General features: G+C 37.2%; 1 protein-coding gene across 1 annotated transcript in view; it reads right to left on the bottom strand.

The window, feature by feature from the left end:
- The window catches only part of LOC108239357 (calsyntenin-2), a 371,232-nt gene that overhangs the window by 125,470 nt on the left and 219,003 nt on the right, over positions 1–26,759 (bottom strand). The window contains exons 4-5 of the mRNA XM_017422019.3: positions 18,749–18,957; positions 6,390–6,539 (exon numbers count right to left, since the gene is read on the bottom strand). Coding sequence (XP_017277508.1) covers positions 6,390–6,539; positions 18,749–18,957 — 359 coding nt within the window. The remainder of the gene's footprint in view (positions 1–6,389; positions 6,540–18,748; positions 18,958–26,759) is intronic.

The following is a 26,759-nucleotide window of genomic DNA, read 5'->3' as shown; positions in this document are numbered from 1 at the left end:
AGCAAATGGAAATAATTTTGAAAATCTTAGCTGACCCAAAACGGGAAAAGTTTATTCTGATTTCAGATCAGACAGTGTGAAAAAATGCATGTGTCGTTTTTTATTGCGTATGTAAATTTTTGGTTTCAACTGTACATTTATATATGAACCAGTCACAACCTTTTACATTTCAAAAGACTCCCCACTGAACTAAAAAAACACCTATGCTGAAGGAGGAGCATAAAAAAAAGACCCCCCAAAAAACTGAATGGCTACAGTTCCAGCAGTGCAAAATCAAAAACATTTAAGAAAAGGATGAACCATCTCAAATGTTTATAAGGATTGAGAACTTTTAGGGTCGTTGCTTTTATTAGACAAGCAATAATTGAGCCCCACTATCTTTCTTCAGTTTTTCACTTTAAAGTTAGCTTTGGTATCTATCAACTCCTAAAATTGACATATACTGAGCTGTTTAATGAACTCATCTATCAGCAAAGCAGTTTCCAGGAACATGTGAGGGACTGTGATTGGCTGAGTGACACACAGTTGAGAACTGCTGTCAAGAGCCAGATACCATAGATAATTAAAACTGAAAAATATATGTACAGATATATGTTTAAATCTACAATCAATGAATCAAATCTTTTGTATAAGTGTGTGTGGATGCCTCTGTGTGTTTTTGTGTGTGTGCGCATTTATGTTGACATTCCCACAGTAGCCTGTCTTTAATACAACAACAGCTAGGCCTGTTAAATATCCCCTGATCTGTGGCCATGGCATTTACTTATCCCTCTCCAACCTTCTCTTCATCCCTGCTGCCAAACTAAGCTCATAGCAACAACTGCCCTTTCCTCAAAAGAAAATGTAGCTGCAATTGTGTATATTTGTGTGTATGTGTATCTTCTCAACATAATTTGGGGCTGAAAGACCTAACTTGAAATATGCAAACAGAAAAAAAAATTCCTAACAGGCTTCAAAGGCAGGATTAATGCTGAAAGCTAAGAGAGGGCTAGAATTACCCTGTAACACCCACACCAGCCCTGGATGCTTTCTGGAAGTCATGTAAATGTATTCCTGTTGTGTGCAAATACAAAAATGAAGCTATTTGTCTACAGTACATTTCTATATTTAACACACCTAAATAAATTTAAAAATCCTTCAGATATTAATTGAGAGAAATACTGGGACTTTACATTTCACATGTACCACTTTAAATTTAAAATTAAAATATACTTTGAGTTTGTTTCCTATTGTGGGTCATTTACGTTAATATTCAAGAGGGTTAGTAGTGGACTGAGGGCACAGTACAAAGAAATGGTTGAATGCCTATTTGTGTGATGTTGGAACTATCACCATATACTCAATGTGAATAGGATGATAGAGCGAGCTGCAAAACGCACCTTGGCATCCTTTCTATTTATTGCCTTACAGTCAGAAATTATATACAGATTGTGATTATAAGTAACAGACTAACACAAAATACACCAGATTAATGAAGATAAACTGAGGAGATGTTTTAAATAATTGTGAAACCATATATAATATTGAAAAGTGGAGCATGCACTATTCACACACTTTGCTTTAAAGCCCAAACCATTACCTCTAGAAGCCACCAAGTTAGTTCAATAAGATCCCCCTGTGGAAAATCTAAGTGTAAAATGTTTTGATAGTCCCCAGAATCAACAACAGTGCAACATCTCTAAATAGTACCACCAAGCAAGAGACATGACGAAGACCAAGGAACTTTCCACACAGGTCAGAGACAAAGTTGCTGAGAAGTAGAGATAAGAGTTTGAATATTTAAAAAAAAGAAATATTCCAAACTCTGAACATCCCACAGAGCTCCAACAAATCCATTATCAAGAAATGGAAAGATTATGACACTACAGCAAACCTGCCAAGAGAGGGCTGTCCACCAAAATTCATGATATCTGTCCATTGGACCAAAATATTTTGCAGACAGCACAGACGTGGGGTTATAGAAGATTGGCAAGGACACAAACTATCACTTAATAAACAAACAAAATACAGACTGTTTGGAATTTATCAAAAAGCATATCAGCGACGCTGAGGTGCTGAGGTCAGATGTGACTAAAATAAAACTTTTTGACTTTTTGACAATTATGAACAAAGTTCATATCTGGCACAAACCTAATACCACTCATTATGCTAAGAGCACCATCCCCTTAGTGAAGTATGGTGGTGGGAGCATTATGCTGTGGGGAGGTTTTTCATTGGCAGGGACTAGGAAACTGGTCAGAATTAGAGGAAAGATGAATGTATAGAGTTTTTCAGAGCTTTGAGACTGGGATAAAGGTTCAGCTTTATCTAAAACAACACTAGTGGTTTAAGGAGGAACAGTGAAATGTCATGAAATGGCCCAGTCAAGGCCCAGACCTCAGTCCAAATAAGAATTTCTGTGTCAGTAATGAACATTGTTCTTGATGGTCTGGTGGTCAGATGTACCAAGCTCATGAAGACACACATGAAGAGACTCTATGCAGTATTTCCTGGAAAAGCTAGCTCTACAAAGTTGACTTTTCTGGGGTAGTTGGGGTAGGGTAATAGGTATGCGTGCTTTTTATTTTTGGTCCTCTTGTACTTACTTGCTGGGTGACCTTAATAACAAATAGGACAGAATATTTGACACAGAGGTTGTTTACAAGAAGAGACAAGTTCTTGTCATGGCTTGGGTCTTTCAGTGTTTACAGTAAACCTTGTTAAACTTTTCTGCTTCAAATGACATTTGAAAAAAACTGTTAATGGTGATTGAGCTTCCTTTTATTTTGCAAAGTGCTGACAATGTGATGTTCTGCTGTAATTATCAGTTCTGTGGCATGTTCTGCGCTTGTTTATCCTCTTGAGAAGTATCTGTTAGTTTCACACATTCAGATGCAACATCCTTTTAACGCTTTCAGTTTTTTTTTTTCACACTTGAGCTTTCAGTCATTTCCTCGCAACTTTATTGTCTCATTTTTGAAACTGGTTTTGTCTCATTACGTCAAGGGATGAATGAAAACAATTTGTAAGACCAGAATTAGATTTTTGTGTCTGTAACAAAAAAAAATGATTGACTGTTTCAGGTAAATGTGTAAAAAGCAAATATGAAAATAGGAAGTAGATTAGGTAGCAAAACATAACAATCCTCTACTTCTTACAAGAAATGGTACAAATGTTGCATTGATTTTGTTATTCTGACAGAAAAAGCCATTTGGAAGCAATTCATCTTTGCACCTCTTCTCAACTCCTATTATGACAAAAAGTTTGCAGCTCTTATGTTGACATTTCAAGCATCTTTCAGTCTTTGAGCAATCTGCAAACAGACTTTCTTTGCTTGTTATGAAAATTTCTGTTTGACAGATCCTAAAATTTTAACTATAGTTACAGACAGCTTCTTCTATATTTCCTTGTTACTAGAGTGACAGTTTCTGCCCATGTGATGAACTGCATGAAAAGTAGCAAGGTTAGTGAAAATGATGCTTTCCTGAAAAGTTCAGAAATCTTTCACTAAAGAGTTGAAAGAAGCTTTTTTTGTGGATGAGATCAATACAAAAAACATTGGGGGGAAAAAGATGCTTAAAAAGAAATAAAGAAATTTGGACACAAGTATTTTTTTCCTGATTGGAATAAGAGCCCAACTGTTAAATGGCCAATCAAGAATGCTGCTGGAGCTCCTGATGGGCCACTTTTGCACTGATTGTAACAAGATGAGAAGTGTTACTTGCTTTCCTGTTAGGGGTATTCCCACAGTGAATGTGTCCTACAAGAATAGTTTGAACTTTAGAAAAGAGGGTAAAACTGTGGCTCTGTTGTTTTATTTCCAGTGGCTTCATTTGTTTTGTCTAAGTCTGATAAAGATGTCACCCATCTTAAGAAATAATTTAGACAAACTAATATTAAAAGGATCAAGACACATTTCCTCAATCATTTCCATCCATCCATTTTTCTCTACCCGCTTCTCCATTCCAAGTCATGGGGAGCTGGTTCCTATCTCCAGCAGTCACTGTGTGAGAGACAGGGGACATCCTGGACAGGTCGCAAGCCCATTACAGGGACACATATGCCACTTTTCCACTGGCTCAACAACAGCAGCCCTGCTCTGCTCTACTCTACTCTGCCCGGCTCGGCTCGGCTCGGCTCTATAAAAAATGCATTGAGTCTCCACCGGCCAGTTTGGTCATTAGCAGAGGAACGCCTCCTTGTGTTGTGGGGGGGTTGTGTAAACTACGGAACGCTATGGACAACGTTGGCCCTGTGTTGTTGCTGTTTTTTAAACTTATGGGAATTCTCCTGAGACTTCAGGAAGAGAGGTGCAGTGGAAGAAATGCTCTGGATGCCGCAAATGTTGCGCGGAGTAGGACAGCTGTTATCTGCCGGACATTTCAGGCTTTACAGCGCCTTCAGCTGGAGGACAGACGACATAAACGTTGCAGGGTAAGCTAACGCTGTTGTTTATATTCCTACCGTTCGCTCTTTATGCTTGCATCTGGTCACACCCATGACCACTGAGTGAACAGAAGCTAAGCTTGCACCACCCATGAAGCAGGGCCGACCCAGCTGGCCCTACTCCGAAGCAGGGACCAAAAAAGCAGGGCTGGCCTCAAAAAAATGCCGGTGGAAATGTGCACAAAGCGAGCGGAGTAGAGCGGAGCCGGGACCTTTAGAGCTGGTAGAAAAAGGGCAATAGAGACAAACAAGACAAACAACCATTTACATTCTCACTCACACCTAGGGACAATTTTAAGAGTTACCAATTAACATAACATGCATGTCTTTGGTCTGTGGGAAGAAATCGGACCAAACTTGCTTGTGCACAGGGAGAACATGCAAACTCCATCTAGAAAGGCCCCAGGCCGGGATGCAATCCTGCAACCTTCTTGCTGGGAGGTAACAGCTCTAACCATTTATTTCCATAAATTATTCATTGTCTTTAATAATTTAGAAAATCTTTAATTCAGATTACAAACATCTATTTAACATCCTAGACTTGTACTGCCACTTGTTTGAGAAAAAAATTAAAGCAATAATTGAAGGATTGACTGAAGGATTAATTGAAGCCAAACAACTAAACTGTTTGTTATATATTTATTTATTTTATTTGGAAGGTATCAATAAATGACTCTAAACTGCTGCCAGGATCCTAATTTACTGCTGTTTAGCATTCAGTCCTGCGGGAGAATGGAGGGCTGGATGCCAGAAAGAACATAAGGGACCATTTGAATGACAGAATTGCACAAGGTTTAATCTGGAGATGCACACAGCCATGTGCTCGTCTCTTAATTACATCTGCTGGGCCATATGATAAGTGTCCTAAATATCAATGATGGTTTGTTTGCATTGCTGTTGTAGCACAAGTCTGTTTATCCCTCTAGACTTTGGTACAGGGATATGGCAGCCATACTGAAGTGGGTTCTTTGTAAAAAAAGAATCCCTGTTGCAGATAGCACTTTGAACAACCTCAACTTGGATAAACTGAGTTTATATCAGGCAGGATTCTCAAGCTAACTGCTAGTCCAAGCAAGGACAAGACTAAAATGAATTGCTGTGAATGCTATTATTTCAACATTTACACCACTTTCAATTTCACATTACACACTTATTTGCAATGTGTGGTTATACACAAGTAAAAACTGCAATAACAGAAACAACTTTTTACATAATTCTATGTAAATAACCATGTATTGAAAACTTGCTATGTGTAATATTTTTAAAAAATAGTGTTTGCACGAACCGCTGTCATGTTCTGTGAGATCGGAATTGTTTTAAGATGGTAGTGATCCTCTTTGGTTTTGGTCTCACTTGAACTGTTAGCTCATCAGTCCTGTCAGAAGTAAACTCTGTTTCATCAAAGTGTTGTTGTTCTAAAAGTTATTTACAAGTTATATAATAATTGTTCACAACTTTTACGCAGAACCCAATTTCAGAATGGGCAAAATGTCATTTTAAGACTTATGACTGCTTTGATATGTGCTGTAATATACCTAAACTGGTTGTATCACAGTGCTTTTGGCAAAGTGTTTATCACTCCAGCCTAACATTGACAGGCCAATTCCTCAAGGAGGAAGAACGAGATTGGCAAAGAAAGTCATAATATCACATAAAAACTGGAATGTAAGAAGAGCGAACAATAAAGACCATTGAAAGGTAAGGAGACAGACAAACAACTGGGGGGGGAAATGTGTCACTTTTTGCAGACAAATAGTGCCAAACATTTAGAAAAAAGAAACATTCAATGAAGCACATTCATAAATATAAAGAGAGCAAGTGTACAAACACATACACTCAAAGTGTGTCTGCAGACACATAAACACTGCACAGTTAGACTTGCCTTTGCAAGAAGAGGCACCCCCCACCCACCCCCACACACACACACATATGCATATACATATGAATATACAATGAGGACCAACCTTGCCAGCCAGGTTTGCAGACAGGTCTGACATCAATGTGCACAGGGACGCTGTGCAAGGCTCTCTTCTGGCCGCAGTCCCAGGCTGTCACCTGGATCTCATACTCCTGCTGGTGGTCGTAGTTCAGCTTCTCTGTGTTCCTGATGTTACCTGGTGAAGACAAACAGGTTAAAGTCAAATTCTTTGACTGACTAATACAAACTATTTGTCACCAAAGGAGAAATTCAAGTGTCAAACAGCCTGTTAGGCTAACATACATTTCATAATACAGCAGAATACAGTTATTCTGCTGTATTAGAATCAGAGAGTATTAAAATATCAGATAACAGTGGGGACAAAATCCTGATAAACAGAGATGGAGACATTTGATTTACTTCTTTATTCTCTTTTGTTTTAGGTAGTAATTACTTTATGTTCTGTGCAGTAAGAAAGAGTTTTGACACAAATTGCAATGAATAAAGTACAAGACCTGGAAATGTAGGTCAGTAATGAGGATGTCTTTGTGTTACTTAGCAAGAGAAGAAAAGATAAAGTTGAACAGAAACCCAAGATACAAAAAAAAAAAATCTATTCAAATTTTTTTCTCTTTCTTTTTTGTCAATAGTCTTGTATTTGGAGGTAAATTATTATTTTCCTTTTTTAAATTCACAAATTTATCATGCTAATTTAAAAACAGTGAAGGTCTATATGTTTGAACATAAACCTCAGAATGGTGCCCCATCTGTACCACTCCTAGGAAAGTTTTCTGGATACACACTTGATTTGGACTGCAAAATCAAAAAAGGGTATCTTAAAATGTTTTACTGAAATGAAGTCGTGGATTTTCACAGGTAAAAGATGCTAATTGTTGAAACAATGTTACACATGCTAACTGTTGCATTTATACTTGTATAAAATGAAAAAAAGACCAAGTGAATGTCAATTTTGTGTCTTTATTTTTGAATAAATTTAATGAAAAGCGATTATAAAAGTCCACCAAAAAAATATCTGGGAATGAGAGCATCTAGAAATCCAGCCTCCGTAGGAAAATCCTCTCTACCAGGCATTATGAAATAATTCAACTTTCGTATCAGTATGATTGATAAAAAAGAGACAACTTATGTCAGACAGCTTGGTTTAGCTAGGAGAGTATGGGTAGAAACTTGATTTTTTATTTAAAAAAATCCTGCCAGTGACCAAAATTAGTTTAGAGTCTGTTACTGTGGATGGAAAACACAGGGCTCCCCTTAACTCAGGGTTAACTTACTCAGAGTTTTCACATAACTCATTTTCTGGAATACACCCCTGAAAAAACCCCCATTAAAAACACAAAATACAACTGTAGTCTTAGAACCCTAGGTGCCATGACAGGTTTATTGTAATCTACTCCAACATTTTACTTTACTTAGTCATTTTGTTCTTTTGGTTTCATGAGTAAAAGAAACAACACTTGAGATATTTATTTTAAACTGCTGCCCACTAAGATTTTTCTTTTGCTGAAGTATGCAATAAAAAGACTGATTGGGTGAGGTTTGGATCAAATGGCACTATGAATGACAGAGAGAAGAGACTGCAGACAGGGTAATCTCTCAGTTTGAAAGGCTCCTGCTCAGCCATCAACTATTTAAACCAGGAGATGAGAACTCCAGAACTCCAGAGTATGAAAGCGAGAGAGAAGAAGATGGGGGTGTGACAACGAAAAGGTGGCTGTCAGACTAAAGGTAATGGGTTATATATGTGAAAAGTTAGGTCTAGAAATGATAGACTAAAAAATAAATAGAAAACTGGAGGTGTTTTATATGCACAAGGTGTAAGTAAATGTTGTGAATAAACATCTGCCGCCTGTGTGCTCTAAGGCTAAAGTAAGTCATTTGTTTTGCACTTAAAGGAGTGTTTCTTATAGTTACCAAGTCAACCCAAAAAGCTTTATCAAAAATAAGTTTTTTTAAGCTTTCTTGAAAAGCAGAAAAGGTGTCTGGCTTCTGAGCTCGAACTAGGAGCTAAAGCCACAAGAGAGGAACCTGATAGCTGAAGGCTGAGCCTCCCATTCTATTTTTAAAAATTCAAGGTACCATGAGTAAATGTGCAGTCCTACAGCAAAGTGGTCTGCTGAGAAAAGCTCTATAAGAAGCTGTATAATTTAAAAAAAATTATAGAATTTTGTCATTTCATGCTTTTTATACAGGGAACTTTTAAAAATATATATATATTCAATTTGGAGGGAGCTAATGAGATGTCAAAATTGAAGAAACATCTTTTTTAACTTTCATAATACTTCTTGCTGCAGCATTTTAGATCAACTGGAAGCTTTTCAGGGATATTTTTAGTCCTGCACTAAAGTGACAAATAAGTGAATATTTTTTTTTTTACTCTTGGACAGGATCTTCTTAACTTTGGTAATGTTGTGCAGTTAAACCTAGTATGTTAGATTTATGTTTTTTATGTGACCTAGATGTCATATTCTCATCAAAACTGACAAAAGTTTTAGTTACCATATTGTAATCTGAGTTTAAGGACCTGTGGTAGCTCAGTGGTCAGTGCTACAATCTTGTAATCCTGAGGCTGCAGGTTTGAGCCCAGGTTGCGTGAGGCTGGGCATCTGGCATAAAATGATTGTCAATTTTTTTCTTGCCAGTTTGCCGCTGTGGTGAGCAGCTGAAAGAAAAACAACTTTGGTCTGATTTTAGAAAAAAATAAAAAAATATTATTGCATTTAGCTCAGTAGTTGTACTGTACCTGATTTGATTTTATCCTCTGCATAGCAATGAAAATTTAGATTATGCTACTAATAAATATTGAATTGTGTAAAAAAATAAAATATATCAGTCCAAGCACAGAACCTTGCAGAATGTTGAGACTAATGTGGGAGGATGAACTTGTGCTCCACATGAAAATTCTGACATCAGAGATGACTTAAACAAGCCCGGCACAGTTTTTTAACCCACACTGCAATTTTCTCTTCAGCAAAATGTAGTGCTTGAATGAATCAAATGTAGCCTTAAAATCTAACAGGACATATTTAAACACAAACTACAGAATCTAAGACAATCTTTGCAAAATTACAAAACTGTTATCATTGTCAATCTGCATTTAAGAGTAAAATACTACTGTCATCTGGCATTTCTGCACTCAAAACTGATTTGAAAATTTCAATCCTAAATATGCTGGAACAGAAACTGGCTGCTGACGTTTTTATGAAGTGCTATGACCCTGTGTATGTTTGCAAGACCCACTTTCTTTAGAAGAGCCAGTTAAGGTGTTTCAAGTACATGATACGTATACCACTTGGGCAAACTCTCTTCAGAGGTTTAATGGACATGTCCAGCTGAATGTGATTCAACTTGGAATCTGCTTCAAGCAGAACTGGGAGAGACTTTGCGTTGCTCGAGGGTAGACATTTTCAGAAACAGCAAGGCCTGGGTATCTCTTACTCGTCTATTGTTACAAAAGATGTCTAAATGGACTAAGCATTTTAAAACTATATGCAATCTAAGACAGAATGGACAATATTTCTGCTACTATCAATGTGCTGAAAATGCTTCATTAGAAGAAATGTTTGTCTTCTTATGGAGAGGAGTTATGAACAAAACCAAGAAGGCAATTCCTGAAGGCAGATACCTTAATGGTTTTTCTTGTGTGAGAGTTTATGTAGGCTTGAATAATAAGGAAATGGAGAGAAAAGTGTTTATGGGAAAACAGTCATTTAACATCTGGCAATTCTCATAAAATTGTGTAGCTCTTTTACATGAATAAGTTGATGTGCTATACTTATTGAAGTACCGGAACAAGTAACATTCTCCTAATCAGAAAAGTGTCAGTGTGTTTTAAGGGCAAAATAAGAGCAAAAGCAGAAGGAAAAGGTGAGGCTGGAAGAAGTTAAATGTGTTATGGCAGTGAAACAGCGAGATAATGATATGTAGAGAGAATGAAAAGGATGGACAGCAGAGGAGGAAAATTCTACACTAGCTGAGGGGAAGTTGGAGAATGGGTGATGTGGGGAGCTGTAAGCTGAACAATGACACCCTCATATGAATTACAGCTTTTCCTCCTAGGCACATTCTTATATTTACTTACATCAGCATGCAGCACCTGCCATCTATCTCCTCATCATAGAAAATCCCAAATAAGCAGCTTGTACTACAAGTTACAGCAACTCAGTCCAGCTACAGCACATTTGTAGGAACAAAAGGCCAGTAGTGTGTTTGTTCAATGCAGATTCAACTCAGCAATAGTTCTGAGTCAGTTTGGCCCTCCTTCCACAGCCCTGACTGTGTGCTTTGCTCTGTAATCCATCTGTATAAGAGGACTCTTCAATTATTAACAGACACATTAGGACTGCAAACGCTCCCTTCATGCACTCTTAAGTCAGAGAGCATGAAGGAAAAGATGCTGGTCTGGAAAATGTGTTATGTTTAAAGAGAGTCAGGAGACACTGACTTGATATGGTCTAGATGTGAGTGTCTGAGTGTCTTACGGCAATGAGTGGATCACTTGTTGCCGCTGAATACAGCATGTAAATTAAAGGTTTCAAGAACTGTGCTTCTATTTCTAAGTAGGGTTCTTCACTCATATAATCAGTAATATTTTTGCTTCGTCAAAGATAAGAAGTAAGTCAGGAATTTGTGTGCATGATCATACTGAATCTTGGTGAACAGTCAGTTCTTAAATAATATATAATATAATAATTATGCACACTCAAAAAATCAGCAAGTAGTTGGCAGTTTGTTTCCATATTAACATGCCTATTATTTGGACTATTTTGCAAATCATAGTTCCATCATACCATCTGAGTGGAGATTAGTGGGGCCCAGTGAATGAAGGAGTCTTGAAGAAATTTATTACCTGTGTTTGAGTTCATTTATATTAGTTTTATAAAGAAAAAAAAGGCTTTGATTTTAGGATTGTTGAAAAGAAGAAGGAAAACTGTTGACCTATTGCTTTCAAGAAGAAAAAAATAAACATACTATCTATTTTAGGGAAGAAAAGCGAGGGGAGTCATGGCTAGACAGAAAAAACGCGTGCTTGTCCTGAACTGTGGACATTCAATTATCAAAAAAATCTTTACTGAGTGTTATATTTTGACTTAGACAATATATCAATATTTTAGACAGCCTTTCAACTGATCTCATATTGCTCTACACAAACATTATCATGCATCCATCCATCCATCCATCCATCCATCCATCCATCCATTCATCCTCTTCACCCTCTTTTTATTTCCAAGTTGTGGGGAACTGGCGCTTATGTCCAGCATTCACTGTGTGACAGGCAGGATACACCCTGGGTAGGCTGCAAGTCCATCACAGTACCCAGTGGAAACTCACACATGCACAGGGAGAACATGTAAATTCCACAAAGAAAGGATGGAGGCCTGACAGATTGAAAAACAGAGAAGTGAGACTTTTAGCTGTTTTATTTCACCACAACTTTTCCAAACCACTGTGCACTTGGCTCTTTGGAGGAGGTGAGCACAGCACTGCACAGTGAAATCCATTTTGGGTGCAGAGCTTCTGCCTGTGCTAAATGTATGCAATCAAAATGTCGTTCTGTGCACCACACACAAATTGAAATAACTTTCACACAATCCAAGTTAAATTTAGAAGCGGCTGTTGTAGAGGTGATACAGTTATGAAAAAAATGTAAACTCTTCAAACTCCAAGTATATTATAAAGCACATGGCTGTTTGGCTTTTCTCCTCCTCCTCTTCTCAGTAAGTCTAACACTATGGCCTTTTTTGTCTAACATTCTGACAAAGGAATCCTGTATTAAAGCTTCAGCGGGAAAACAAACTATTTTCTATTTGTTTTTTTCCGGTCCCCCATAAATGGTGTTCTGGGTGCAATTTGTAGCCTAACCTGCTTGTACACCATTCTAACCTTTCTGTGTGCACTCTTCTCTCCTGCCACAAAGCACAACACATAGGCTTTATGTTGCAATATGGGATATAGTGAGTGAGATCCCTCCCTGGTTTACTGAAGTTGGATTACACCACCAGTACAGTAGTTTGCCTCATAGCAAGAAAGTTGCACGTTTGCTTGCTGGCCTGGGGTCTTTTTGTGTGGAGTTTATGTTCTCCTTGTGCATTTCTTCAGGTACTCTGGCTTCCTCCACAGACCAAAAACATGAATGTTAGGTTCATTGGTAACTCTAAATTGTCCTAAGGCGTGAGTGAGAGCATGAATGGCTCTTCTCTGTGTGGCCATGTGATGGACTTGCGACCTGTCCAGGGTGTATCCCGCCTCTTGAGCAATGACTGCTGGACCACCAGCTCCCTTGAGACCCGGCAAAGGAAAAGGAAGTACAGAAAATGGATGGATTACACCATAAGTGGAAGGGAACGTTTACTTCACATTTAAGCTTAGCCTACAGACTACCACTCATGATTGTGCAATGGAAATTACCATTTGATAATGAATGTAAACCAAGAGTTTTTTTCATCAAGTAGCACATTTCTTTACTGCCTGACAGCTGATAAAAAACCACCACTGACACTTGAGCACCTTTGATTTCCAGTAATATAAACATGTATATGCATATGTTTTGAATGTGCAGATGGTTTTGAACATAAACAGAAAACACGGTGAAGCACATACTAGAAATGGATGAATAAACATAATAAATAACTACTGAAATAAAAATGGGCCATATGCACGATTACTTCTCAAAAATGGGGGAGGAAAAAAGGGCATAAAAGTATATGTAACTAAATATTTTTGGATGAGCTAAGTCTAAAAGTAAAAAAAAAAAAGNGGGGGGGGGGGGGGGGTAGGCTAATCCACTGAAAAATAATGCCTGAGTGCAGTGTTGCGTTTGAGCAGAGGTTCATATGCTGTTTTTGCTTTCAATACAACTAGTAGGATGTTGTGGATAACTTCTATCCATCATCTCAGCATGAGAGCACTTCAGAGCACAGGACTGACTACACAGCTGATGGTAAGCTTGCAAACTGTACAGTGATTAGAATACAACAGTAACATTTGTTGCCAAGCTGATCATATGGTCTGTTTTGTGTGACCACTTCTGTTTCAGCTATGACAAATAGTGAGAATAAAAAGGCATGTTTTTTCTGTTTTCTTGGTTACCTGGGAATTTTGTTCTCCTGATTTGTTGCATGCAAATGATTTACAGCTATGACATCCTTATGTGCTCAGTAAAAGTTGGTGCATAGAAGCTCCCCACCCAAGTCAAACAAAATTACACCCATATGTCCTTTAACATTCAGCTATTAGATAACATGAGTAAAATGTTAACAAACATGCTAATGTGAAACTAAATGATTTTTTTAACTTAGTGAACCCTCTCATGCATTAGAATTACATTTAAAAAATCATTATCTCATTAGTTTGAACACATTAACATATGTAAGATAACCTTAAACAAAGCTGGCAGGCGTTAATGAAATACAAAGCTGAATTTGGGGGTTTGCATTGATTTAGTCACACAAACACAGTAGGTGCAATTTCTCACACATTGAGTAAAATGGTAATGAATGTTAAAGGAACATCAAGACTTCCAACTGGTCTTCAGAGTTGCTTATTTTTGTGCTGAGGTTTGACGCACATGTAAAAGAAGAAGAATAAAACATTTCTGAAAATTTAAATAAGCCTTTTTGATGACAAACATAAAAAACAAGCTTGAAGAATCTCTGATTGTTCATGTTTGGAGGGATGGCAAGAAAGTGCCTAACCACTATCATTTATGTGATGCAGACACATTCTTGCAAAACAGTATTTGCCCCCCTTCATATTGGATAATAATCCTGCTATGATATAAAAAAAAAAAATCAGCCGGATTGTGAAAATCTTTCTAAGATCTTAAGGAGGTCTTTAGGTGTACATTAAGAACGCAGTGCGCTCTCCATTACATGTGACAGATCGTCATTAGAGACCATTCAGGATTTATAACATGAACTAAACATCAGTTGTGTGATTGTGGTGAACCTAGGGGTGGTGGCAGCAGATCCACAACAGGGGTTCCATGTCCATGAGCATGGCTTAGTTGTTGACCATGTGAAAAAGGAGTGGCCATGGTGGACTCATGCATAGGACACGATGTGTTTTTCCTCAGTTGTTACAGTAGCATTGCGCTTGCTCTTTTAGCATGTAGCTGCATGTTTATGCAGTCTGAGAGGCTTCTGCCAGCGTGGAGCTAGGAGTGTGGTGGATCATGGTTGTATTGTTGTGGGAAGATGCTGCTAATGTTTATAGAGCATGGTGAGGGCACAGGAGAGCATTCCAAAGATGTCTAAATTGGCAGGGAAAACCTGATTGGCAAGTAGTACGAGCATATGATTGATTTCATACTAAAAGATGTTTTCAAATTGAGCCAATTTCTTTTTGGTTGTGTAAGTCATGGAGCATATAGCAGGGTTGTGAAGATCCAGTGTGAAGGAGGCCTTCGGTATAAACTATCCTGGAATCTCGCAATCTCACCACAACATCCTTTGTACAGAAAAGACAGCCAGATGTTGAAAATAGGTTTGTGAAATTACAATGATCAGTAGGCGTTAAAATATTGAAAATCTCGCTATGACATATAAATGCAGACTTTTTCCATAAATTACTATTGCTTATGTTCAGAACAATAACAAACCTGTTTTTGGTGGATAGTAATAAAATCAGAGGTCTGGAGAAATAGGGTAATCATTAGTTATGGGGGGAAAAAAAACATCTGAGAGGAAAACAAGAGGGCAAGAAGCAGCACTGTCTTTACATCAGAAAGCAGGAAGTGTTTAATGGAAACATGAACCTAATTTTGAGAAACATTAGCGTTAATCAAACCTCTTAAAAAGATAGAAGCTACCTGTCATCTCCAGCATGATCTCATTTGTTACAGTGATTACATTAAGCCATCACAGCTAATTAGACAATGATACATAATGATGCTTTGAAATTAAATACCCATTATTCCTTCAAGGAAACTCACTCACACAGTGTATAAGTAAATAAGCAGCAACACAAACACAAAATGCATTCTCTACAAAGACAAAATGAGAACAAAAACAAACAAGGTAAAAGAGTGAGGAGACACGCAGGTGGAACTAGTGATACTTCTGTGTGAAAAAGAGTCACTGTTTTTGTTACTTTTTTACCTCTTCTTATCATGCTTATTTACTGTTTTATAATATTTGTGTTTAGTTCTGTTCCGTGTGTTTTCATTTGATTAGACTTTTTGTATTCCTCTGTGCTACCAGCCACTTCTCCCTCAGTCAGGACTTTTCTGTAGTCGGTCAGCCCCGCCTACTCACACCTGTCTGCAGTCCCATTAGTCTCAACTGTAGTTGCTTCCTCTTCTAACTCAGCCCTTATATTCAGTCAGTCTCGATTCACCAGTGATCTGCCCTTGATGTGCTTTCATGCTATGCCAGGATCCCCTCTGTGCCATCCTCCTTGTTATTTTGTGTTTTTGCTGCCACGGCAGTCTTTATTTATTTATTTATTTATTTTTACTTTAATAAACCATTTAGTTCCCCTTGAGCTACTCGTGTAGTCTCCATTCCTGGGCCTACCCCTGCATAATCTGACACACTAAGTTAATTTATGCTAAGTAATTTAAATTCTCTTATCCAGGTATCAGGTTAGTGAATAACTTTATTAAATTAATAGAAATAATAGAAATGAAAACATTTCTGTTTCACATTTGTTGAAGCAGCTCATTAAACTGTTGCTTTTTGTTGTACATTCAGCAATATGAAAAGTTATTTAAAAATAAATCACCTCAATGACAGATTAATTTGATTTTTCAGGCTACAATGGACTGACTTTTTTAGAGACAATTTGTTATGGTAAAACAGGGGAAATTTATTTGGCTTATTTGGGATGGCTCTGTTTTTCTTTAAAGTAGTTTGGAGAAGCAAAACTTTTGATGGCTAATCAGAGTGGGAAAAATTTGCAGGAAGATTTCTGTCATCTTAAAACAAATTCAGTTTCAAAGGTTTTACATTGGTTTCTGTGAATTACATTACTTTTCATCAGTTGGTTTATTTGGCAGGTTATGCTTAACATGTTGTAAAACATGCGACATCTCAAGATTTGCACAATGATCATGCAATGAAAAAGGGACACAATGAAAAGATATGCTGGTGTAGATTTTCAGTCATTCAGAACAAGATAAATCCCCCCAAAATTAAAAAAACAAAAAACAACTGGATTTCTATTCTGTAGTTGAAGACATTTTGCTTCCTATCTGGGGTGCTTTATCAATTCAAAAATAAAGAGTGCATGGTTCCAAGCTTTAAACTACGCAAAATAGTATGTTTATGCAAGCTAAATTCACATACAAATTATTCTCACAGTAAACTCAACATTTGGGTTAGGGTCATGAGGGTCTTTGTTTTCTTGGCTCTTTTTTGAGAGGTTTTGGTCACTTGCATCAATGTATGAATTAGGTCATGCCTAATTATCCAGTGTAAGTTTTAGAAAGCTAAAATCTGAGGACTCCACTTCCACTTCTGTCTAAAGTTGTTTTCCTCATTTGATGCAAAAGGCTTCCTTCATCTACTTCTCAAACCATCTGTCTTCTTGAACCAAACTTGTCACGACCTGTATTTCAGTCTTCACTGTTTTCTGTTTTTGTTTTTCTTGGTTTAACTATTGTGTTGTTATGATTATTTTTAGTGTTTTTCTTGTGTTTAGTTGTTGCCCAGTGCTTCCTGTTACATCAGTACTTTTCCTCAGTCAGTTCTACTTCTCAGTCCTCTCCTCACACCTGTTCCCCATACTCATTAGGCTCAATTGCAATCACTTACCTCATTCTGTCTCAGCCCATTTATACTCCTTACTTTCACTCACTTTTCAGTCAATCATTCTGTTGTCTCGCTTCCAGTCCTCTTCATGCCTCCCGTGTTTTTATTGCCTTTTTGTGTTTTGTTTTTTTGCTGCCACGTCAGCCATTCATTTTGTATTTTAGTTTTCTTTTGTGTTTCTTCAGCTCCTTGTGTGATTCTGCATCCCTAGGTTTTATTACCAACAACCCTGACAAAAGTATGAACATTTTCATTCTCGAAACAATGTCCCTTATCCCTCAAGGGTAAGGATCTCCTTTGAGGACCAGAATATTTAAATTTTCAACACCTTAAAGCTCAAGCAGTGAAATGAAATTCACCTTTTAAATATAATCATTATCTCATGCAATATTGTGAGACCAAGATGTGTGAGGGCTGAGAATATGTGCTGAAGATGACTCTGTTACTACCACATCAAACTTTAGCTCAATATTTGGTTATTTGACTAACTTGTAGCTGTTTTTGTATTTTTAAAGACTGATGTTATGTCCATCTTAAATCAGGTTGACTCCAGAAGTTAATGTGCTGTCAATTTACATCCAATGATTATTAAAATTCATTTAGTGGTTTGTGAGATATTTTGCCAACAGACAGTCTCTAACATGTAATATCAAAGTTTTAAGCAAAGATGTAGTATGTGTTGTGAATTACTCTTAAATACGACCACACCAAATTTTACATAGTTCATTATCTATAACATTTAAAGAAGTAGAGCCTTTTTTTGTGTTGGCTAATGTTGATTAGCTGTGGTGGCCAGTCTGAATGCTGTTGATTCCAAAAGTTAATCATCATCATCGCCCTCCTTTTGCCTTTCAGCTTAGATTTTCCCACTCTTCTTTTGTCATTTTTGCTTGTGCATTTGTTTTTTTAAATATTGACATGGTGGAATGTATTGTGCTTTTTTGTTCACTTGAGGATAGACTTGAATAATTGAAGAACCAGATCTTTTTTTTTTTTGCCCTGATGAATAAAGCCTTAAAAATAAAAGAGGATGTCATTTAAAAAATATCAGCCAACACAATAATTTATTGTCAGCAGTCACATATTAGAAAGTACATTTCTAAGAGTATTTGAGAGATCTTATTCGTTTTAAAGTCTTTTATCTTTATCTGGGTTGGATTCTGTTTTTGATATACGTGTGCACAGATTTTTCAGAGTGGATTTGATAAAACTGATTGCTCTCAGGGCAAAGCTTTATTTCATCTATGAAAAGAGCAAAAAAAGGGAACATATTGGAAAGAGATATCTGTCAGAGTGTTAAGCTTTGCTCCTTTTGTTTTTGCATGTGTGTATACTTCTGGGTGTTTGTGTGTTCTTCTATGGCAATGAAGGTCGTTTCTATGTATCGTTGAGTAGGTGCACACGTTTAGAGTCAGTATGTTTTGAATTTGTTTTCTTGCTTTTTCCTCTTAAAAATAAGTACAAACGTTGATTTGAATGATACTGGAGGTTGAGATTAGTAGTTAAGATATAGCAGTTGAAGACACTTGCAATGCACAGCACTTTGTACATTGTCAATAGGAAACATCAGGTTTAATTTTAATACACAATATTACTTGTGTTGTTGCTGAACAAATTTCCCCCCACTTCTACTCACCATTTCGATCTATAGCAAAAGGGGTGTTTGTGGTTGTGATCTGGTAGTTACAGATCTGGCTGTACTGCGGGGAACAGTCCTGATCTGTGGCCTCTACTTGCAGAATGCTGTCATAAATCTTTCCTTCTGTCACAGCAGCTCGGTACTGTGGCTCCCGAAACACTGGAGCAAACTCATTTACATCATTGACCTGAATGTGTACCACGGCCCTGTAAACAATAAAGACAAACAGAAAAATAAAACAGAGGTTAATATGGGATAATATTATCTGCATAGAGTGTTATCAGAATTATGACAGTACATTTTACTTTTTCTCTCCAATGGAAATAAGCAACCACATATTTGTTATACTTTTTAGTAAAAAAAAAAATTTAAACTACAACAATCTAATGCAATTTTTTTTCTTATCCTTTACATATGTAAACTGTGTGAAGATGAGGGTTTTGCTTTATAATATATGTATTATACTGTAAGTCCATGACTGCCTCTTATCAGAAGGTCGTTTACATATTCAAACCATCAAACTCACACATTATTTAATATATCAGTGCATTTAATTTAAGTTGCAACAGATTTTCAGTAAGCAATATTCATTTTATCAAAGATCTCGTTAAGAAACTGGCAACAAAACACCAGAGTGTAAATGATGAGACAAAACATAATAAACGAATAGTACTACATGAAGTCATGACACAAAGGTTATAAATGTTTGATTAAATCTGTTGCTTATTACATCAGTTACTTTTGAAAGAGTCAGTTTTAATTCACACTAGGTTTTCCTAAAGCCTAATAATTTATTGTATAAACCTATTTAAGCTGTTATTTTTTAGCATATATCAGTTTTCTAGATGGTTTTGTTTACCAAAGATCCATCCAACTTTTAAAGTAAGCATTATCTTACTCATTTTGAAAAGCAAATTGACTAATTATTGCAGAAAAAATGCTCTCATCTGCTCTAAATTTGAATAAGTTTTTTTTTCTTCTGTAAACTCCTGAATATTATTTAAGTGCAATATTGAAACATGGCTTCAAAGATTTCTCACCATATTCACCACCTCCTCAAGCTAATATATTCAGCTATTTAATTATTCATCATTTATTTTTTCAGCCCAAGTCTCTATTGAAATTGCTGTTTTCTTTTTTTTAATGAACTGTCTGTCAAGAAAACAACTTTAATTTGAGCTTTGTTGTCTTTAATGTTCGACTTTTTTGTGCCACAACAAACAGTTTTCTTCTTTTAAAAAGAAGAGAACAAAATTATTTCATAAACAGAAAAATGGTCGTGTGTCAACTTTTGTGTTTTATTTTTAAATCTCATGGCCAATAAGTCTGCTAAAACTGACATTAGGCTAAATGTGTCTTCTACTTATTAATGTTTACCACTTAAAATTTTGGTTTATAGGTAAACACTGTCTGAACTATTTTAGTTGTATTCCTTTAGCCAAACTGTGTGTTCAGTCCTTTCACTTATGGTAGCCTTGTACACTATCAAGACTTCTGCAAGCACATCAAACTACAGTAACTACACTATTTCACAGTGAAATCTCAGTCCTGGGGCTCCTTCTTTTTATCATTCATCAACTTATTTTATTTTCAGGATCACAATGTTGCTTGGGTGTCATCTCTATTACATAGGTAATATACAGCTTCCTTGTCAAATTGTTTAGGAGAGATTAAGCGCTGGTTTACCCAAAATTTCCTTAAACTAAACAGTGATACAACAGATTTTTTTTTCTTTTTGGCTCCATGTTTACTCTTTTAGAATTGTCACTGGCAATTGAGAAATGGGAACATTTCACAAGTCTGATCCTCCCCTTGAGTTAAGAATTTAGGTGTCATCTTTGACAGTCTTTGATGTGTTTTTTAAGAAAAAACACATTTTGTCCTAAAAAAATATCAATAATTCCATTCATTCTTTTCACGTTTCTCTACACATCATCAACTGTCTTCAAAAATCGTTGACCCAACTATACAGCTACTTTCATTGTTATGGTACTTCTGGCATTTATTGCCATACTACTCTTCTCTCTGTTCAACCACACAAAACCATCCATAAACTTCCCTTGGTCCAAACCTCTGCTGGTTGCATTGTCATGGGCTCAAAGCATGAGAGCGACAAATGACAGAGAATAATGGCCCTAATCACCACTGGGGTAAAACCAAAAACATAGGACGCGATAGCAGTGTTGCAAATCGCACTCTTGCAACTTGTCTTCAAGAAATTTGATTGGTTATAAAATTGGAGGGATTTTGACATTTTCAAAGCAGTCTGTGTCATTGTGTGTATCTCGATAATCAGTGCATGAAATGTCATATAATATAGGAAAGTCAAAAACAGCTAAAGTGATGCTTTCCTCCATGTTAAAACTGGTTGCAGACTGCAGCATGCAGCGTACTCTACACTCTTTGGTCAGTCAATGAAACCCTCGCTGATTGGTTTTAATGCCATGCGACAGCGACAAAATATGAACATTTTTCAACTTAGTTTTGTTGCGTCGCCTGCCCGCATCTGCACGTCCACATGTACGAGCTCGAAATTTCACATGCGCAAATTTCGTCGGTCGCTCGGCTGGACAAAGGAAGCCATTGTTGCCTCATCAAACAAGTTCCATGGGAAATGCATTGAGAGTGTGTGGAGCCCATTACAATCGCAAAATTTACTGATCACATCACATCTGCTCTAGAATTCCCCTCCACTACAACATGTGTACCATTAAGTTTTTATCCACGTTATATCCTCATCCCAAAATACTTTTTTTAGACTAGCCAATCCAACATACATTAACTCTACTTTATCTTACTCAAATTTGTGGACATGTTATTTGTGCTTATCATTATTATTGTTTTTTTGTGATACACATATTTCATTATTGCCTACAGCCATAAAAGCCAGGTGATAATGTAATGCACATGTGCTTACTTGTCTGCCTATTAGCAAAATGAACCACTGGACAGATTTTATTGAAACTCTGGAACAGCAATTAATAGATTTACATCTACAACCAATCACCTTTTGGAGTCAACCTGAAATAAGGTGGTCACCACAGGTACCCGACTTTAGCAAACAGAAACATGGATATAATTCAGTCCATTTCATAGATGCTGAGCAAAGTTTTGTAGCTCAGAGTCATCCCAACGCACACTTGGAGTGCTAACGAACCACATGAAATGTTTGTTTAAAACTTTGGCATCCAAGGCAGCAGGTGATATTACTCCAAGGAATGCCAGGCTTTTAAATTCACTGGTTTTAAAATATTTTCTTATAGTTTTGCCTGTTCTAATTGTTTTCCAGTTTGATTGGCATGTAATAATGAAATTGTATTATTATTATTAATTTATATATATATATATATATATATATATATAATGTATGCTTTAACTATCTAAAAATGTTTGTCTTTACTTGAATGTTGGGAAAACAAATTAATAGACAACCACTGAAGAATCACAATTGAATGCAAAAGAACAAGCATGGCAAAAGTGCTACTTTTCTTTGAGATAAAAAGGGGTAAAGATAAATCTGTGTTTTTCAGGATTAGCTGCTGGGCATTGTAATGACAGTGAAATTATTCTTTTAAAATGAGCTGTAAATATCAGGCCAACATTGTCTGCGGGAGACTGGACTACAAAGCATAAGACAGTGTGGAAGCAGAGCTTAGGAAAAAACGATTTCCAAACTGCCTTATCATTCCTTGTCACACATACACAAACCACGTTTTGTTTTTCAGCTTCAGTACACATGGTTAAATAGTTTATTAGAAAACAGAATGACAAACAACTGGTGAAGAGGAGGAAAGAAGATAAACACCTCAGGGATAGGCAGTGGTGCCAGAAGAAAAGTCACTCACGCATTTTAATAAAATACAAACTGGATTTTTTCTTCTTTTTTGTTTCTTTTGACTTCTGGTTTATTATGTTTTGGTTGCCAAAGTATCCACATAGCAAAGCTTTAATTAGAGCATAAACAGTATCTCAGATGGAACTCATCATCACCATGAACATGAACATTACTCTTAATGTGTGCATTAATTGCTTCTGTGTTGCTGTTGTATATCAATTACACATTTGTAATTTACTTTTAAAAGCTGTCTTGCATTTTAATAAGCACCAAAAGCGGGCAATTAAGACAAAATAAAAATAAATTGTGGTTGGCAAATTATTCTGTGATAATGGAACTACATTCAGACAAATCCTTTAATGATGCATTCACCTCATCTATCAATTTAGACACTTAACAATACGTATCATAATAATCTGTATTTGCTTTTTTGTGTATGAATGCTAAAATCAAACTTTTGCAATAACTTTTTGTTATTTTGACGCAGTCGTCTTACTGTGGTACTTTTTTGATATTCATTTGTTACATACGTACTAATGGACTATTTAAAATGTGGAAAATGACACTGTAGTAACCAAAATGTTTGATAATAAAAAAAGCCCTTCATGTCAATAAACTTGGCATTACGTGGCTCTTACAAATATAGATGAAAATAGCCTTCCTTGAACTTATGCTTATCACCCATCACCTTGCATGCTAGTGTTTAAAATAAAGATCTTAAGCAATTCGATAGCACTCAGATTATGTGTGCTAACAGCTACTACCACCTTAAATTGTAGCTCAATACTGGTCAAACATACTGAGTCATAGCCATTTTTGTGTTTGCGAAGATCAACTAGCTGTGGTGGTCATCTTAAATTGTTGACTCCAAAAGTGAATCAATTGTAGATGTATATCCAATAATAGCTTTCTGAGAGTTTCAATAAAAATTTGCTACTGATTCATGAGATAGTTTGCTAAAAGACTGACAAACACACAGACAGACATTTACATTATCACCTACCTTTTATAGAAATGGGGTATAATATGATATTGTTTTAATACCTCAACAATTGCGAAAGCATTACTTAAAATTTTATGATTTTAAAACATTATTATTATTTTTTGAACAGTGAAAAAAGAGAACCTTTAGAGCCACTTTCATTTAATCACATTCTGAGTCTAGAAACTGAACTTTAATTTCTGTTTTACTTGTATAAAAATTATACAACTTCCTTAACTGCAGAAGCAAAAACAGAATATACAAACAAACGTTTATTTGACAGTGATTAATCACTGAGCTTTAGCAAAGGTGGGATGTTAATGGTGATGCTAACAGCAGCAGAAGATATGGGCTGAGTGATGATGGTAGCAACAGTGCACACTAAAATCCCACAGCTTGGCTTGTTTTTCTTTTCAGAATAATGCAGCTCTATCATAAACATCTTCGTACCCCCTTACCGAGCTTTGCCAGATTCACCAAGTGCTGAGGGAGTAAACATATGTTTCACTCCTCTGTGACATGACTTATGCATCCATTCACACAAATGACTGATATGTAGCTAAATATAATAACTGTTACCATGTCTCTGTGTCCATGTAAGTGGGCCTTTCTTCAGTTAATGGTTCACATCTGGCTAAAATGGACACCTAGTTTTCCTTTCCAGGGCAAATCAATGTGTGTGTGTTTTGATGTGTACTTGTGTAAGTGTTTTCATATTCCTGGAAGACTGCCAAGCTTATTCCAAGGCTGCAGTTTCTCTTTATGACAAGCTTCAACTCCCTGGCGGGGGTCCATGGCGAGTCAGAGAGACAGCGAAAGACAGCAGGGGGCTGAGTGACCCCAAGGGTGACATAATGATTACAGCACCAGTAAACAAACTGCATCAAAAGTAGAGCCATGGGGATGATTATTCAGAAAGAGTCAAGTGTTAAATAAACTACAGCACTTAGTTAATGATGGGGCGGAATCCTTGTTTTGTTTAGCTCAATATATGATCTGTGTGATCATGTTGTAAACAGATATTACTGTCAAATATCTAATCTAAGCCCAGTTGACATGGGACCAATGTTTTGCGATTGCACAAAAGTTTGCATTCATTATCTGCTGCTTGTTATGGAGTAAGGTTGAGGGGGGCAGCAGCTTGAGGAAGGAAGGTCTAGACATCTCCTCTCACATCCACCTCTTCCATCTCTTCCTGAAGGAATTACAAGCACTCCCAGGACAGTCATGGGACATAAGGCCTTTGCATAGTTCATGAGAAGTCATGAAATCGGCTTTCATTCATGTGGTTGTGTGACAAAAAGTGTGTTATTTTGTTTGCGTATTAGCTTCATCTGTCGCTTAATGACACAAGGCCCTGGCCGAACCTTTTCTCTCAGGGGTTACCACAAAATATTGTGTGATTGGTCAGAAGTTATTGTGGGCGTGTTTATGCAGAAAATCCGGTGAGCTTTAATGGAATCATTTTCCTTCTACTGCTCCACTGAGAAGTAGCTGGTCGAGTCTGTTAGAAAATACAGCTGTCTTTACAGCTGTTTCAGCAAAACTTATAAATCTATGAACTTAAAAAGGCCACGCGGAGACACAAGCGGCTCTTTGTGCCTGTAACTGTTTTAGTCTGTTTAATAAACATGTTTGGTCGCAGTAAGGGAACCAAAATTCTGTATGAGGACAGGAGAGCTGTAAAGGGGGTGGGATAAAAATGCCCTAGGAGGAGGGAGGAGCTTCCTGGGAGTTCTGGGTCTTCCCCGGGGTCTCCTCCCTGCAGTCTCCTCAAGTAGGCTTCCTCTACTTGAGGAAGTACCTAACTCCCAACCTGGAGAGGGCAGTCTAGGCTTTTCCAACTGAGGACCATGGCCATCAGTTTGAAGGCACTGATCTTTATCCCAGATGCTTCACACTTAGCTGAAATCTACTCCAATGAGAGCTGGAGGTCATGACATGATGATGCCAATAGGCCCACAAATAGCAGAGATAGAATCCTTAGGCCACCCCTTCCAGCACTTGGGTGCACCAGGAACTTCTGTCCATGAAAGTTATGAACAAAATCAGTGTCACTGGCAGCCCTGGCGAAGTCTGACTTTCAACATTAAGAGGTTCAACTTACTGCTGTCAATGCAAACAAGTCTGCCTGTATAGGGACTGAATGGTCAGTAGCAATGAACTGAGCAATGAGCAATCCCATATGGAGCACCTCCCCTACAGAGTACCCTGAGGAACACAGTTAGATGCTTTCTCCAAGTCTACAAAACAAATGTAGACTGGTTGTGCAAACTCTCCATGTCCCCTAAAGGCCCTACTAAAGGTAAAGGGCTGGTCCAGTGCTCCATGGCCGGGACAGAACCCACATTGTTCATCCTGAATGTGCCGATCAGAAAATACTCAGACTCAGTTTTGCAAACAAAGGCGAATGGTCCTTAGAACTTGCAGCGCCAAATGGAATCGACCTTGGAGAAGTTTCTGACTCGGCCCGGTGGAAGTGATCACTTCAAATTTGGCTATTTGGATCCACCATTGAGATATCTCAATAAGACTTTTAAGGCTGTCATGAAATTTCGCCGTCGGCCTGACCTAAAAACAATTCTGATTTCTGAATCTGGCTCCACTGAGTCGGCCTTGGAAGGCTGGCTATCTTAAAATTCTCCTAGATGTTATGTAAACTTAACGCTTTCTGCCCATCAGCCCTTCCCCAACCCCCCCGCCACCCTCCCTCAGAGCACCTGCTGATCTGTGCCGGCTCCCCTCCCAAGGCAGACTGATAAAACTTTCCATCACTTTCAAAACCAAGGCAGACAGAGGCCTATCTGGCACAGTGTTTGTGGGCTTTCCTCGCCTAAATCTCAACGTCTTTGCTGGCACCCCCTCTTTCATATTTCTGTCTATGTTGCTTCTTTAGTTTATTTTTTTTTAACTGACAATTTTAGTTGACCTTTCATTAAAATGTATTTAACTCTTAGCTGGCCTTTGGTACTCCTAGTTAGCCTTACAGTGCCTTTAGTTTAGTTATCTTTGCTTTTATCATGTTGGCCTTTAATTAAAATGTTTTTTAACTCTTAGCAGGCCTTTGATACTTTTAGATAACCATTCAGTAACCTTAGTTTAGTTTTTATCATGTCTGATCAACTCAGGTTTTTAAATTCTAGTTCAGTTTATGTTAGCTTTCATTGTATCTTAGTTTGGTTTTCCTCAGT

This window comes from Kryptolebias marmoratus, linkage group LG2, assembly GCF_001649575.2.
Source record: "Kryptolebias marmoratus isolate JLee-2015 linkage group LG2, ASM164957v2, whole genome shotgun sequence".
NCBI lineage: Eukaryota > Metazoa > Chordata > Actinopteri > Cyprinodontiformes > Rivulidae > Kryptolebias > Kryptolebias marmoratus.
This window is presented reverse-complemented; position numbering and strand designations above follow the sequence as displayed.